A 12,187-nucleotide genomic window follows, 5' to 3' on the forward strand; every position below is an offset into this window, starting at 1 on the left:
CTCCTTTATTTATTTATTTGTTTATTATAATCTGTACCCCATATTTTCTACATTCTTTGTTCCTTTCTTCCTTTTCTTTCCTGACCCTCTTCTGGCTTTCTCTAGTGTCTTTGTTGCCAGTGTTCCTTATGTTCCTCTGATGTTGTTCCTCACCATCTCCCAGTGTTCCTTATGTTCGTTGTTCCTCACCATCTCCAAGTGTTCCTTATGTTCCTCTGATGTTGTTCCTCACCATCTCCCAGTGTTCCTTATGTTTGTTGTTCCTCACCATCTCCCAGTGTTCCTTATGTTCGTTGTTCCTCACCATCTCCAAGTGTTCCTTATGTTCCTCTGATGTTGTTCCTCACCATCTCTGTGTTCCTTATGTTCCTCTGATGTTGTTCCTCACCATCTCCCAGTGTTCCTTATGTTCGTTGTTCCTCACCATCTCCAAGTGTTCCTTATGTTCCTCTGATGTTGTTCCTCACCATCTCCCAGTGTTCCTTATGTTTGTTGTTCCTCACCATCTCCCAGTGTTCCTTATGTTCGTTGTTCCTCACCATCTCCAAGTGTTCCTTATGTTCCTCTGATGTTGTTCCTCACCATCTCCCAGTGTTCCTTATGTTCCTCTGATGTTGTTCCTCACCATCTCCCAGTGTTCCTTATGTTTGTTGTTCCTCACCATCTCCCAGTGTTCCTTATGTTCGTTGTTCCTCACCATCTCCAAGTGTTCCTTATGTTCCTCTGATGTTGTTCCTCACCATCTCTGTGTTCCTCATGTTCCTTTGATGTTGTTCCTCACCATCTCTGTGTTCCTTATGTTCCTCTGATGTTGTTCCTCACCATCTCCCAGTGTTCCTTATGTTCCTCTGATGTTGTTCCTCACCATCTCCCAGTGTTCCTCTGGATCTTCTCCTGTACCGTGAATATTCCATTGTCTCTGGCACTTCCACTGCTCTCTCTGTTCACTGCATCACTTTTTCCTTCTCGAGTTTCTTCTCTACCACTTGACAAGGTTCCTGTGATGCTCTGTAATAGTTTCTTTGTCTGCTAGTTCCATGTTGATGAAGTGCTCACAGTTTTGTTAGTGTAGTTCTTTTGGGATTTGTGACTTTATTATAATGATGTCCAGATGTTTCTCTTCTTAATGTCAGGTCTGTTCTCCTCTTCTCTTTTCTCTCGTTCTCTCATAGTAAAGTGTGTAATAAACACTCTGTGCAGCTGCACTGCTCCAAACTTTGCCCTTAAAAGGAGAAGTGTGTAGTACGAGTGAACACACCTGCTCTGATAGTGCGGCTTGTTAAACATCTGCTCTGTCGTCTACACCTTTACATTATATTCACTATTTGTTGAGAGAACACCTCGGCTCCTTATTCCACACTTCCCAACTTCCTTATTCCCCTTTTGCCCTCATATATTTTATTGTAAATGTCAAATTAAAACATTTATTAATGAATAGGGATTTTTATTAAAACAGTTAAATCACTGTTAATTTTTCTGTCTGCTGTTTTATCGTCTTTTACTATTTTGTACGACTGCAGTATTGTAGCTTGCCACAAGATGGCAGCATGTCCTATGAAACAGAATTCGGTGCTTGGACCCCTCAGAGTGCCTCTTACATCTAATTATAAATATATATATATGTGTGTGTGTGTGTGTGTGTAGGGATGTAGTGATGAAGAGAAGTGAAGTTGGGGATTTAAACCTAAATGGTACAATCATATGAAGTATATGGTGTTAAATTGTGTGTGTGTGTGTGTGTGTGTGTGTGTGTGTGCAGAGTTTGGACGAACTGGATGATGATGATGGAGATAAGGAGGGGAAGAATGAAGAAGAGCTCACACAGCACAACACTGTGCAGAATGAGTCCATGGCCTCCGACCCTGGAGCTGGACACACACAGGTATGGTGTGTGTGTGTGTGTGTGTGTGTGTGTGTGATTATCCCCACGTGGTTCTGTTTAAGCATTTCTCCTCTCATTCTGCCATATAAGGAAAACTGCTGAACATTCCACAACATCTCCTACCATGTGTGTTTTTGTTTGAGAGTTCCTTTGTAGAATTGTGTGTGTGTGTGTGTGTGTGTGTGTGTGTAAGATGTCTTTGCCACCTCGCTGCCTCAATTTGCATTTTTAATTAGCACCTTTTCACTCTTAGATTGGCCTAGCTGTGAGACATTTGTCACACACACACACACACACACACACACACACACACACACACACACACACACACACACGGGCTTTCTTGGCAGTTTTTTTACATTTCAATTCAACTAAATTTATTTTTATCTATTATTTTGAATTTTTATTTTATGTAATTGTCAGAACATTAATAGTGTTGTGGTCAGAGATATCATTATAGGCCATGTCATGAGGACAGAGCGGCCGTGCAGTGAGCGTAGAGCGACCGTGCCCTGAGCGTAGAGCGACCGTGCCCTGAGCGTAGAGCGACCGTGCCCTGAGCGTAGAGCGACCGTGCCCTGAGCGTAGAGCGACCGTGCCATGAGCGTAGAGCGACCGTGCCCTGAGCGTAGAGCGACCGTGCCCCGAGCGTAGAGCGACCGTGCCCCGAGCGTAGAGCGACCGTGCCGTGAGGACAGAGCGGCCGTGCCGTGAGCGTAGAGCGACCGTGCCGTGAGCGTAGAGCGACCGTGCCCTGAGCGTAGAGCGACCGTGCCCTGAGCGTAGAGCGACCGTGCCCTGAGCGTAGAGCGACCGTGCCCTGAGCGTAGAGCGACCGTGCCCTGAGCGTAGAGCGACCGTGCCCGGAGCGTAGAGCGACCGTGCCCCGAGCGTAGAGCGACCGTGCCCCGAGCGTAGAGCGACCGTGCCCCGAGCGTAGAGCGACCGTGCCCCGAGCGTAGAGCGACCGTGCCCCGAGCGTAGAGCGACCGTGCCGTGAGGACAGAGCGGCCGTGCCGTGAGCGTAGAGCGACCGTGCCGTGAGCGTAGAGCGACCGTGCCCTGAGCGTAGAGCGACCGTGCCCTGAGCGTAGAGCGACCGTGCCCTGAGCGTAGAGCGACCGTGCCGTGAGGACAGAGCGGCCGTGCCGTGAGCGTAGAGCGACCGTGCCGTGAGCGTAGAGCGACCGTGCCGTGAGCGTAGAGCGACCGTGCCCTGAGCGTAGAGCGACCGTGCCCTGAGCGTAGAGCGACCGTGCCCTGAGCGTAGAGCGACCGTGCCCTGAGCGTAGAGCGACCGTGCCCTGAGCGTAGAGCGACCGTGCCCTGAGCGTAGAGCGACCGTGCCCTGAGCGTAGAGCGACCGTGCCGTGAGCGTAGAGCGGCCGTGCCGTGAGTGTAGAGCGACCGTGAGCGTAGAGCGGCCGTGCCGTGAGGACAGAGCGGCCGTGCAGCGAGCATAGAGCGACCGTGCTGTGAGCGTAGAGCGACCGTGCAGTGAGGACAGAGCGGCCGTGCCGTGAGTGTAGAGCAACCATGCCGTGAGTGTAGAGCGGCCATGCCGTGAGTGTAGAGCGGCCATGCCGTGAGTGTAGAGCGGCCATGCCGTGAGTGTAGAGCAACCATGCCGTGAGTGCAGAGTGGCCATGCCGTGAGTGTAGAGTGGCCATGCCGTGAGGTCAGAGCGGCCGTGAAGTGAGCATAGAGCGGCCATGCAGCGAGGACAGAGCAGCCATGTCGTGAGCGTAGAGCGGCCATACCTTTTTAAATGTGACTGTTTTAAAGGTTTAACACCTCTATGAATATCATTTTTATTCAGTGTGCCTGTTATTTAGTGGAGAATAGACATGAATAATTCATTAGAACATACACACACTTACACACACACACACACACACACACTCCTCTACTGAATTTAGAAGCTGTACAGTCTTGATCTCATCTCACTTCACTGGCTTCAGTTAAACTCAGAACCTCAGACTCATTAAAATCTTTTACACTTAATTTACCTCCAAATTGCACAGCATTTCACTCATAACGCTTAAATATTACATCAAATATGTTTACAACATTTTATTTAATATTTAAATAAGGAATCAGTGAATAAAAGAAGACTCTCAGAGAACATGGAAGAAGAGAAAGACAGAATAAAACAAATAAAAAAGATTAAAAAAATTGCAATAATTACTACGACTAATAATAATGTTGTTAGCCTTCATCACCTTTCTCTCTCTCTCTCTCTCTCTCTGTCTCTGTGTGTCTCTCTCTCTCTTTGACCCTCTCTTCCTTTCTCTCTCTCACTCTCTCTCTCTCTCTCTCTCTCTCTCTTTCACCCTCTTTCACCCTTGCTTCCTTCCTTCCTCTCTCTCTCTCTCTCTCTCTCTCTCTCTCTCTCTCTCTCTCTCTTTCACCCTTGCTTCCTTCCTTCCTCTCTCTCTCTCTCTCTCTCTCTCTCTCTCTCTCTCTCTCTCTCTCTCTCTCTCTCTGTGTCTCTCTCTCTTTCACCCTCTCTTCCTTTCTCTCTCTCTCTCTCTCTCTCTCTCTCTCTCTGTGTGTGTGTCTCTCTCTCTCTCTGTGTCTCTCTCTCTGTGTGTGTGTCTCTCTCTCTCTCTCTCTGTCTCTCTCTCTCTCTCTCTCTCTCTCTCTTTCACCCTTGCTTCCTTCCTTCCTCTCTCTCTCTCTCTCTCTCTCTCTCTCTCTCTCTCTCTCTCTCTCTCTCTCTTTCACCCTTTCTTCCTTCCTTCCTTTCTCTCTCTCTCTCTCTCTCTCTCTCTCTCTCTCTCTCTCTCTCTCTCTCTCTCAGGCTTTATGGAGTAAATCATAAATGTGAATTTTATTGAAACTCCACTTTATTTACAGATTTTTTTTTTCTTTTATTCTCTAGGATACAACGAGGTCAGGCGCTGGCCGCTACAAAAGGTAAAACACACACACACACACACACACACACACACATTATTGCTTTCAGCACAATAAGATAACAGGTTCTGTACTTGTCTCTGATGTAATATACTGATAATGATGATTAGTTAATTAACACCATAGATGAAGCTGTTTGTCCTTCAGTCTTAACTCAGAGTCACAGTGTGTTTAAGTGTGAAACTCTTTTATTAACTTCTCTCAGCGCAGCAACATGACGGTCCCAGAGTCCGGGTCCCTGTAGTACTTAGTCATACTGAGGTAGTTTGGGTTGCTAAGCGACGTCCTGTAGTCAGTAGTCAGTGCTGCTGAAGTCCAGCACGCTCCTTCAGTCTCTGTAACAGTTTTATAATTAAACCCATGTTTAATACGACATCCAACTGCAGTGAGAAGGTCACACAATTAAACACTCGCGTCCACGCTGGCTTTTTGTTTAAATAAGCATTTCAGCTGTCTCCTTTCTTCTCTATTGCTTTACATAATTGTCTTTGTTACAGCTGCTTAACAACCAAGCGACGGTAACAACAGCCTGTGTTTTGTTTCTGCTGCTAACGCTGTTAGCAATATAGTGTAGCGTTGTCTGTTCTGTTAAAATATAATGTGTTATTGTTTTAAAATCATTCATTTCATCAGCATTTTAATTACAAGTGATTGCACAGATCACACTGGATAAAAATGTAACTAATCTTAACAAACTGATCAAATCTAACACTAGCGTGTGATAAGTGATGTGTAATAAAACAGCTCTGGGTGACGAACTGCCCCCTCTTTGTACGCACACTGAGGATTGTGGGTAGTCTAATGTGTGAGGAGGATGAGTTGCTCCATTTGTGTAACGTTAAAAAATCAATACAGTGTGTGTGTGTGTGTGTGTGTGTGAAGCAGAGTGTGTGCTGCAGATTGAGAGTGTGGTGCTTGGGGGGGTAAAGGAGCAGATGTCCAATCAGTGTGTTCATGTGGGTGGAGTGTGAGAGACACAGTGATATTACACTCCTGCTGAGACAAACTGAGAAGTTTTAAATCGAAAAGTTCTCCTGATTCTGACCCTCACCCTGACCCCTTACCCTGACCCTCACCCTCACCCCGACCCCCACCCCGATCCTGACCCCTTACCCTGACCCTTACCCTCACCCTGATCCTCATCCTGACCCTCATCCTGACCCTGACCCTCATCCTGACCCTGACCCTCACCCTGATCCTGACCCTCATCCTGACCCTGATCCTCATCCTGACCCTCATCCTGACCCTGACCCTCACCCTGATCCTGACCCTCACCCTGACCCTGATCCTCATCCTGACCCTCACCCTGACCCTCACCCTGACCCTCACCCTGACCCTCACCCTGATCCTCATCCTGACCCTCACCCTGACCCTCATCCTCACCCTGACCCTCAACCTGACCCTCACCCTGATCCTCATCCTGACCCTCACCCTGACCCTCACCCTGACCCTCACCCTGACCCTCAACCTGATCCTCACCCTCACCCTCACCCTGACCCTCACCCTCACCCTGACCCTCACCCTGATCCTGACCCTCACCCTGACCCTCACCCTGACCCTCACCCTGATCCTGACCCTGTTTCTCTGCGGTAATTTTAAATTTTGTTTTTGCCATGAAATACAATGGAGACCTCCAAACTCGTTTGTTTCGGGGCGACCCCCCCTGCACATGTGAGGTCATTAAGTGGACTTGAACCCATCGCAGTACCACATGCAGATTTTTAGAGGGTGATGAACAGATGTTTCAGGTTTTACAGATTCAGAATCTTTATACTGAGATATGTTTATTGTTAACTCATACATGTAAGTGGGTGGAGTCAGTAATTGGTCACATCCATACATTTTAATGTGGGTGGGTCATTAATCACCTTTTTAAGTACAAAGAGCAGCTGTAAGTGGGCGGTGCCCTGAAGCCTATACATGGGAATGTGAGTATGTATACTGAGTATATGGAAATTAAAACAGACCAGAGTTTGGTGTGTCTTACAGTCTGTATGCAGAAATGTAGTGGGTCTTTGAGCCAACTATGGAAATTAGAGCCATTTAATTTGGACACACCCAGCCCTGGTACTTAGACACGCCCAAACATCTTGTTTGGACACACCCACCATCATAATGTAACTCTCCCTCTTTGTGTGTGTGTGTGTGTGTGTGTGTGTTATAGTGAGGAGGATGTAGGAGGAAACAGACATCGGCAGACTCCTGCTCGTCATGGCAACCCAGGACTGGAGAGGAGGATTGAGGAGCTGGAGAAGGTACTGATGAAACTCCATAACTACCAAATTCACGTCAGGTGTTTGATCCGAACCTGTTTTTTTAATCTGTGTGTGGTGTCTGATTTCTACCATGATGCTGATTTTGTGCCCGGTGTTTAATTTTTTGCTGGTAAATGATCTTGTATCAGGTCATGGATCTGATTTTTGGACAGATCAAAGACCATGTAGATATCTAACACAAGGTAAATCACCAGGTGTTGATTTGTAACTGCTGCTTAATTTGTTCATTGTGTTTGTAACGGTGTTTGACCCGTCCATGGTGTTTAATCTGTACCTGGTGGATCAGATCCATCTGTCCATGTTTAATATTTTATACCATGGTGTTCACTGCTTCTAGTGTTTAATGTGTATCTGGTCCATGGTGTTAAGGTTTTATGTGGTGTTTTATCTTGTTCATTCTGATGCACTGAAAGTTATAGATCATTTCTTTTTGGGTTAGTTGTGGTAATTAAGCATAAACACTGGCCCGCTGATTTATGGTTGTTTCCATGGTTACACTGAGTTTTGAACAGGGTCTATATCTTCATCATATCTTCATCATATATTACACTAAAATTCCAGTAAAATAAAGTGTAGTACATAAAAAAGATTTCCAAAAAATATTATATATTTATAATAATAATAATAACAACAACAACAACAACAACAATAACAACAATAATAATAACAATAATAATAATAATAATATACAAATAGTTTTTTTTCTGAAATATTTACAGAATAATGCTGGAGGAATAAATGAACAAAAAAGGTCATTATGTCTTTGTCCTAAATCTATGACCATTACTGAAGCTCACTGCAGTTAATTACAGTTAATTACAGTTAATTACAGTTAATTACAGTTCTAATTATAGGTGTGTCCGTGTAAAATCTGTGTGTATTTAGTTCTGATGTCATTAGTCTTTGGATAATGAGGAGGATTCTCACTGTAACACACCCTGACCTTTGGACCTGCAGCCTGCATGTGGATGATCTCTGGGTGGTTTATATGAGGGAAATGTCTGAGGGAAAGGTCAGGAGATACATGATGAGGAACTGGGAAAGCTGTCAGAGTTTCATCCACAGATGAGGATTTACTGAGACGACAAAACACGTGTTGTGTGGAGGAGGAAACTCCTAATGACAGGAAGAAACTCATACTGGATCATATTGTTTTATTTACTGAAATTTCCAGGTATCTTCTAAAAGTGTTGTGGATTGTTGCGTGACGTGTGTGTGTGTGTGTACAGGAGCTGGCTCTGGAGAGGCAAGAGAACGCTCGGCTGTTGAAGTCTCATCAGGACAAAGACGAGCTGATTGTTAAACTAAAGGAGGAAGTCGATCTGTTAAACCGGGTGACTTACACACACACACACACACACACACACACACAGAGTTACTTTCATTTATACACTTCTGGACTCTTAATTGGACATCAGGTGTTGATTCTTTCTAACACTAACAAGGTTTATATTAACACACTCGCTCTGATACTGCATCGTTTCTATAGCAACAGCTCCTTCATCATAGTTGATTTGGTGAAGTTTCCTGTGAGGAGAAATGTGTGTGTGTGTGTGTGTGAGAGAGTGAGATGTGTGGAAGGAGACACCAATGTGAGCACTGTTGAACAATCAGAGATGAAGGACAGAGGAGTTGAAGAGAGAATAAAATAGACACTGCTGAGGGAAAGATTACAGATGTTTAAAGCTGCTATAAAGGACCTATGTCCTGGTTCTCAGCACGTGTCCCTGCAGAGTGTGTGTGTGTGTGTGTGTGTGTGTGTGTGTGTGTGTGTGTGTGTGTGTGTGTGTGTGTGTGTGTGTTGTGCTGATGGAGGAAAGTGAAAATGGAAGTTGTCAGTTTGGCATGAGTGAGACAGCGCAGCTCATTTACGGCTAATGCAGATGCTAATGTTTTAATCTGTTCTAATCAGAGTTGAAGGACAGAACCTCCTGACTACAGAACCAACTGATCCTCCATCATTACAGCCATGAGAGAAAACACAGCTGTTACACTCGCACATCTACTGAACTGTTGACTCGGAGTCTCACAGCTAGCTGGCTTTAACACTGACACCCATGTGGAGCTTAATGCTATCCAGCTATTCAGTGCTATTAACTAGCTAGCTATTAGTTTCTAGATATGTATGCCATGTGTAATGACTAGCTAGCTGATTAGCTAATGCGTGATTCTAATACTATCGAGTTTACATTTTATGAGGTTATTAACCAGCTAATTGTTTAGATTTATGTTTAGGGAACATCTCCTGGTATAACACTAGCCGGCTAGCTATGTTTATTTCTGTGCATTTCATGGCACTGATAAGAGGCTAGTGTTTATGTTCAGCTAACATCATCTAATACCATCCTAAAATGATAACGCTAGCGAACACGCTAACAAACTGTCATATAGTTTACTCCATCCAGGAGGACACTAATGCTCCTCGAGCTGTCATGCTCCATCTTCTCCTTTCTAACACCTTTCTTTATTCTTTCAGGACCTGGACGATATCGAGGATGAGAACGAGCAGCTGAAGCAGGAGAATAAAACTCTGCTGAAGGTCGTAGGTCAGCTGACCAGGTAGAAGCACGAGGAGATGAACGCTGTGATATTAAACACAGAGAAGTTTAATAGAAAGGTCTAGAAAAGTCCTATTTAATGTAAATGTGTGTGTACATAATGGAATATGACAGAGGATGAATGTACGTTGCTATGGCGTCACTTGTCTGTCAGCATTTCTTTTTATTTGGTAGTTTATTTTGGCCACGTCCCAAACGTTAGCACATGATAATTATCTTTCTTGCTGAAACATTTAGCCTTTATTTAGCCTAGATGGTAATATTTTGGAATGCTAAAGCATAGCTAGCTGCTAATATCTTAATTAATAGACTACATTAGCAACAAAGTTGATGTTCTAGCAGTTTTCTATAAAGCGGTAGCATTTTGTCATGTTTTGGTTAAAATCTAAGTCATATTCTAGCTTCTAAACACTTACCTAGCTAACAAATCAGCACACACACAGTATCCAGATTACAATTATTCCATTCTAGCATTGCTAACTCATACTCTAGCTGCTAATTCACCTAAAACACAGTTATTGATTACTGTTACACTACAGCAAAGTTCTAACATAGTTACGTTTTTGGCTAAGTGTTGATTTAAAGTAACACATCTTTTCATATGCTAGCTGATAATTAGCCTTTTTTTAGCTAATAGCTATAGTAACAACAAATTCTTCTATAAACACTAGTATTTTGGAGTGCTAACTCACATGCTAGCTGCTAAGTAGCCTATAACCTAGCTAATAAAATGGCTATACTAGTACAATTTCATGATTTCTAACACTAAAACATTACAGTATTGTGTTGTGTAGCACTAATCTCACCATGGTAGTTATTAGCATATTAGCTGTTAATTAGGCTACAGTAGCTCGACATTTTCTAAAAATATATTGAGACACTAGTATTCTGGAGTGTTTAGTTGAATGTCTGGTGATTAGCATTATACGCTTTTAGCTAATCAGTTAAAACCTAGCAAATTGGCTGAACAGCAGCTAGCAGCTGAAGTAATCATTATCTTGTCTTGTAGCACTTTAGATTCCTTAGATGCAGGTTGCTACGTATTCTGTCTGACTGCTGGTTGCTGACAGTTTGCTCGCTAGCTGATATTGTACAGAATGTAATAACATTCCCTTTAATTTTTACAATAGCTAGCATTCTGGAACTTTAGCTGAGTGTTATTCTTAGCCCAGATGTCTCACATCATTGATTATTCTTAGCGCTAATCCTCCATGTTAGCTATGAATTAGTGAATTATCTGTCTGTTAATTGAGTGTGTTGATTTCTGACTCCTATCAAACATTAGCATTTGTTTTGTTAGCTGCTCACTAGGCTAGCGATTATGAATATTGTAACATTTTACTGAAAATCAAAAGTTCTCTATTTTCTAGCAAATGCTAACATTTTGGATTCATTAGCTGAATGTTGATTTTTTTCAGCGCTAGTCACGTTTCTAGCATCTTATCTATAAAACGGTAATATTTATTAATAATTTGTTATTGTTAATCTTGTGTACTAGCTGCTAATTAGCTATATAATTTTTGCAAATCCTTTATGAAACGTTAGCATGTTTGGATTCTTTCACTGCAGAGTGCCATCACATATGCTAGCTGCTGACTAGCCACTTAGCTAGCTAGTGAAGAGTGTAATGAATGTCATGTTCATTTTGCTCTAAAGAAAAGCTAGAATTTTGGAGTTGTTAGCTGAGATCTCGATTTATTTTTAGCACCAGTCACATTGGTTAGCTGCTAGTTATTCTGTTAAATAGTCACCGAATTGGCTTTGAGGAAGAAAAACTTCAAATATTAATTGATAATAGTATGATAGAATTTACACATTATATTTAGCATTAATTTGATACGCTGGCTGCGCATTAGTCGTGATACGATGGTCATGTTTTTGCGGCTTTTTCAGTGAAAGGTTAGCGTGTTGAATTTGAGAGTATTCCTTTACTGCACTCAGCTTGCTAGCTAGCTGTTTATCATCAGTTTATTAAATTTAAAGGGGAGGATTTTTTTTTTTGAGTGCTAATTATTACATTTTTATGTAAAACTAGCGTTTGGGACCAAAACAGGATTTGTTTTGTCTAGAATTGCACATTATTTCTGTATTTGGTTATTTTTGAATATCAGTTGTAGTTGTCTGTAATAAAAGGCTTGAAGACTTTGGTCTCTGTATGAAATCACGTATAACTGATTATTTTCCTCACTGTGGAAATGTCTGTGATGTAGATGTCTTTTTGTTCAGTTGTGTTTTTTCACATGTTTACAAGATGTTTCTCTTGTCTGTGGTCTGCAGTGATTCCTGATATCTGATTGATCATCTAAAGCAAATCAGATTCTGCTTTTAGTAACTTTACACAGTGCTTATTTGCCCTCTGTCCTTCATCAGAACCTGCGGCTTTTCATGAGAGATCTGTTCTCTCTCTCTCTCTCTCTCTCTCTCTCTCTCTCTCTCTCTCTCTCGTCTTTAGCCTTATGCATGTACAGAAGATAAAGTCACTTAATAAAAATTCTGATTATCTCACCGTATGTGTGTGTTAAGTTCTGTTATGTTGTCATTGGCTAATTGTG

General features: G+C 43.0%; 1 protein-coding gene across 1 annotated transcript in view; it reads left to right on the top strand.

Moving 5' to 3' along the window:
* Window positions 1-12,145, top strand: part of pawr (PRKC, apoptosis, WT1, regulator) — a 28,634-nt gene extending 16,489 nt beyond the window's left edge. The window contains exons 3-7 of the mRNA XM_060889275.1: window positions 1,760-1,882; window positions 4,767-4,801; window positions 6,966-7,056; window positions 8,307-8,411; window positions 9,554-12,145. Of these exons, the coding sequence (XP_060745258.1) occupies window positions 1,760-1,882; window positions 4,767-4,801; window positions 6,966-7,056; window positions 8,307-8,411; window positions 9,554-9,640 (441 nt within the window). The 3' untranslated portion in view covers window positions 9,641-12,145. The remainder of the gene's footprint in view (window positions 1-1,759; window positions 1,883-4,766; window positions 4,802-6,965; window positions 7,057-8,306; window positions 8,412-9,553) is intronic.
* Window positions 12,146-12,187: the final 42 nt, after the last annotated feature.

Source organism: Tachysurus vachellii, chromosome 16 (assembly GCF_030014155.1).
Source record: "Tachysurus vachellii isolate PV-2020 chromosome 16, HZAU_Pvac_v1, whole genome shotgun sequence".
Lineage (NCBI taxonomy): Eukaryota > Metazoa > Chordata > Actinopteri > Siluriformes > Bagridae > Tachysurus > Tachysurus vachellii.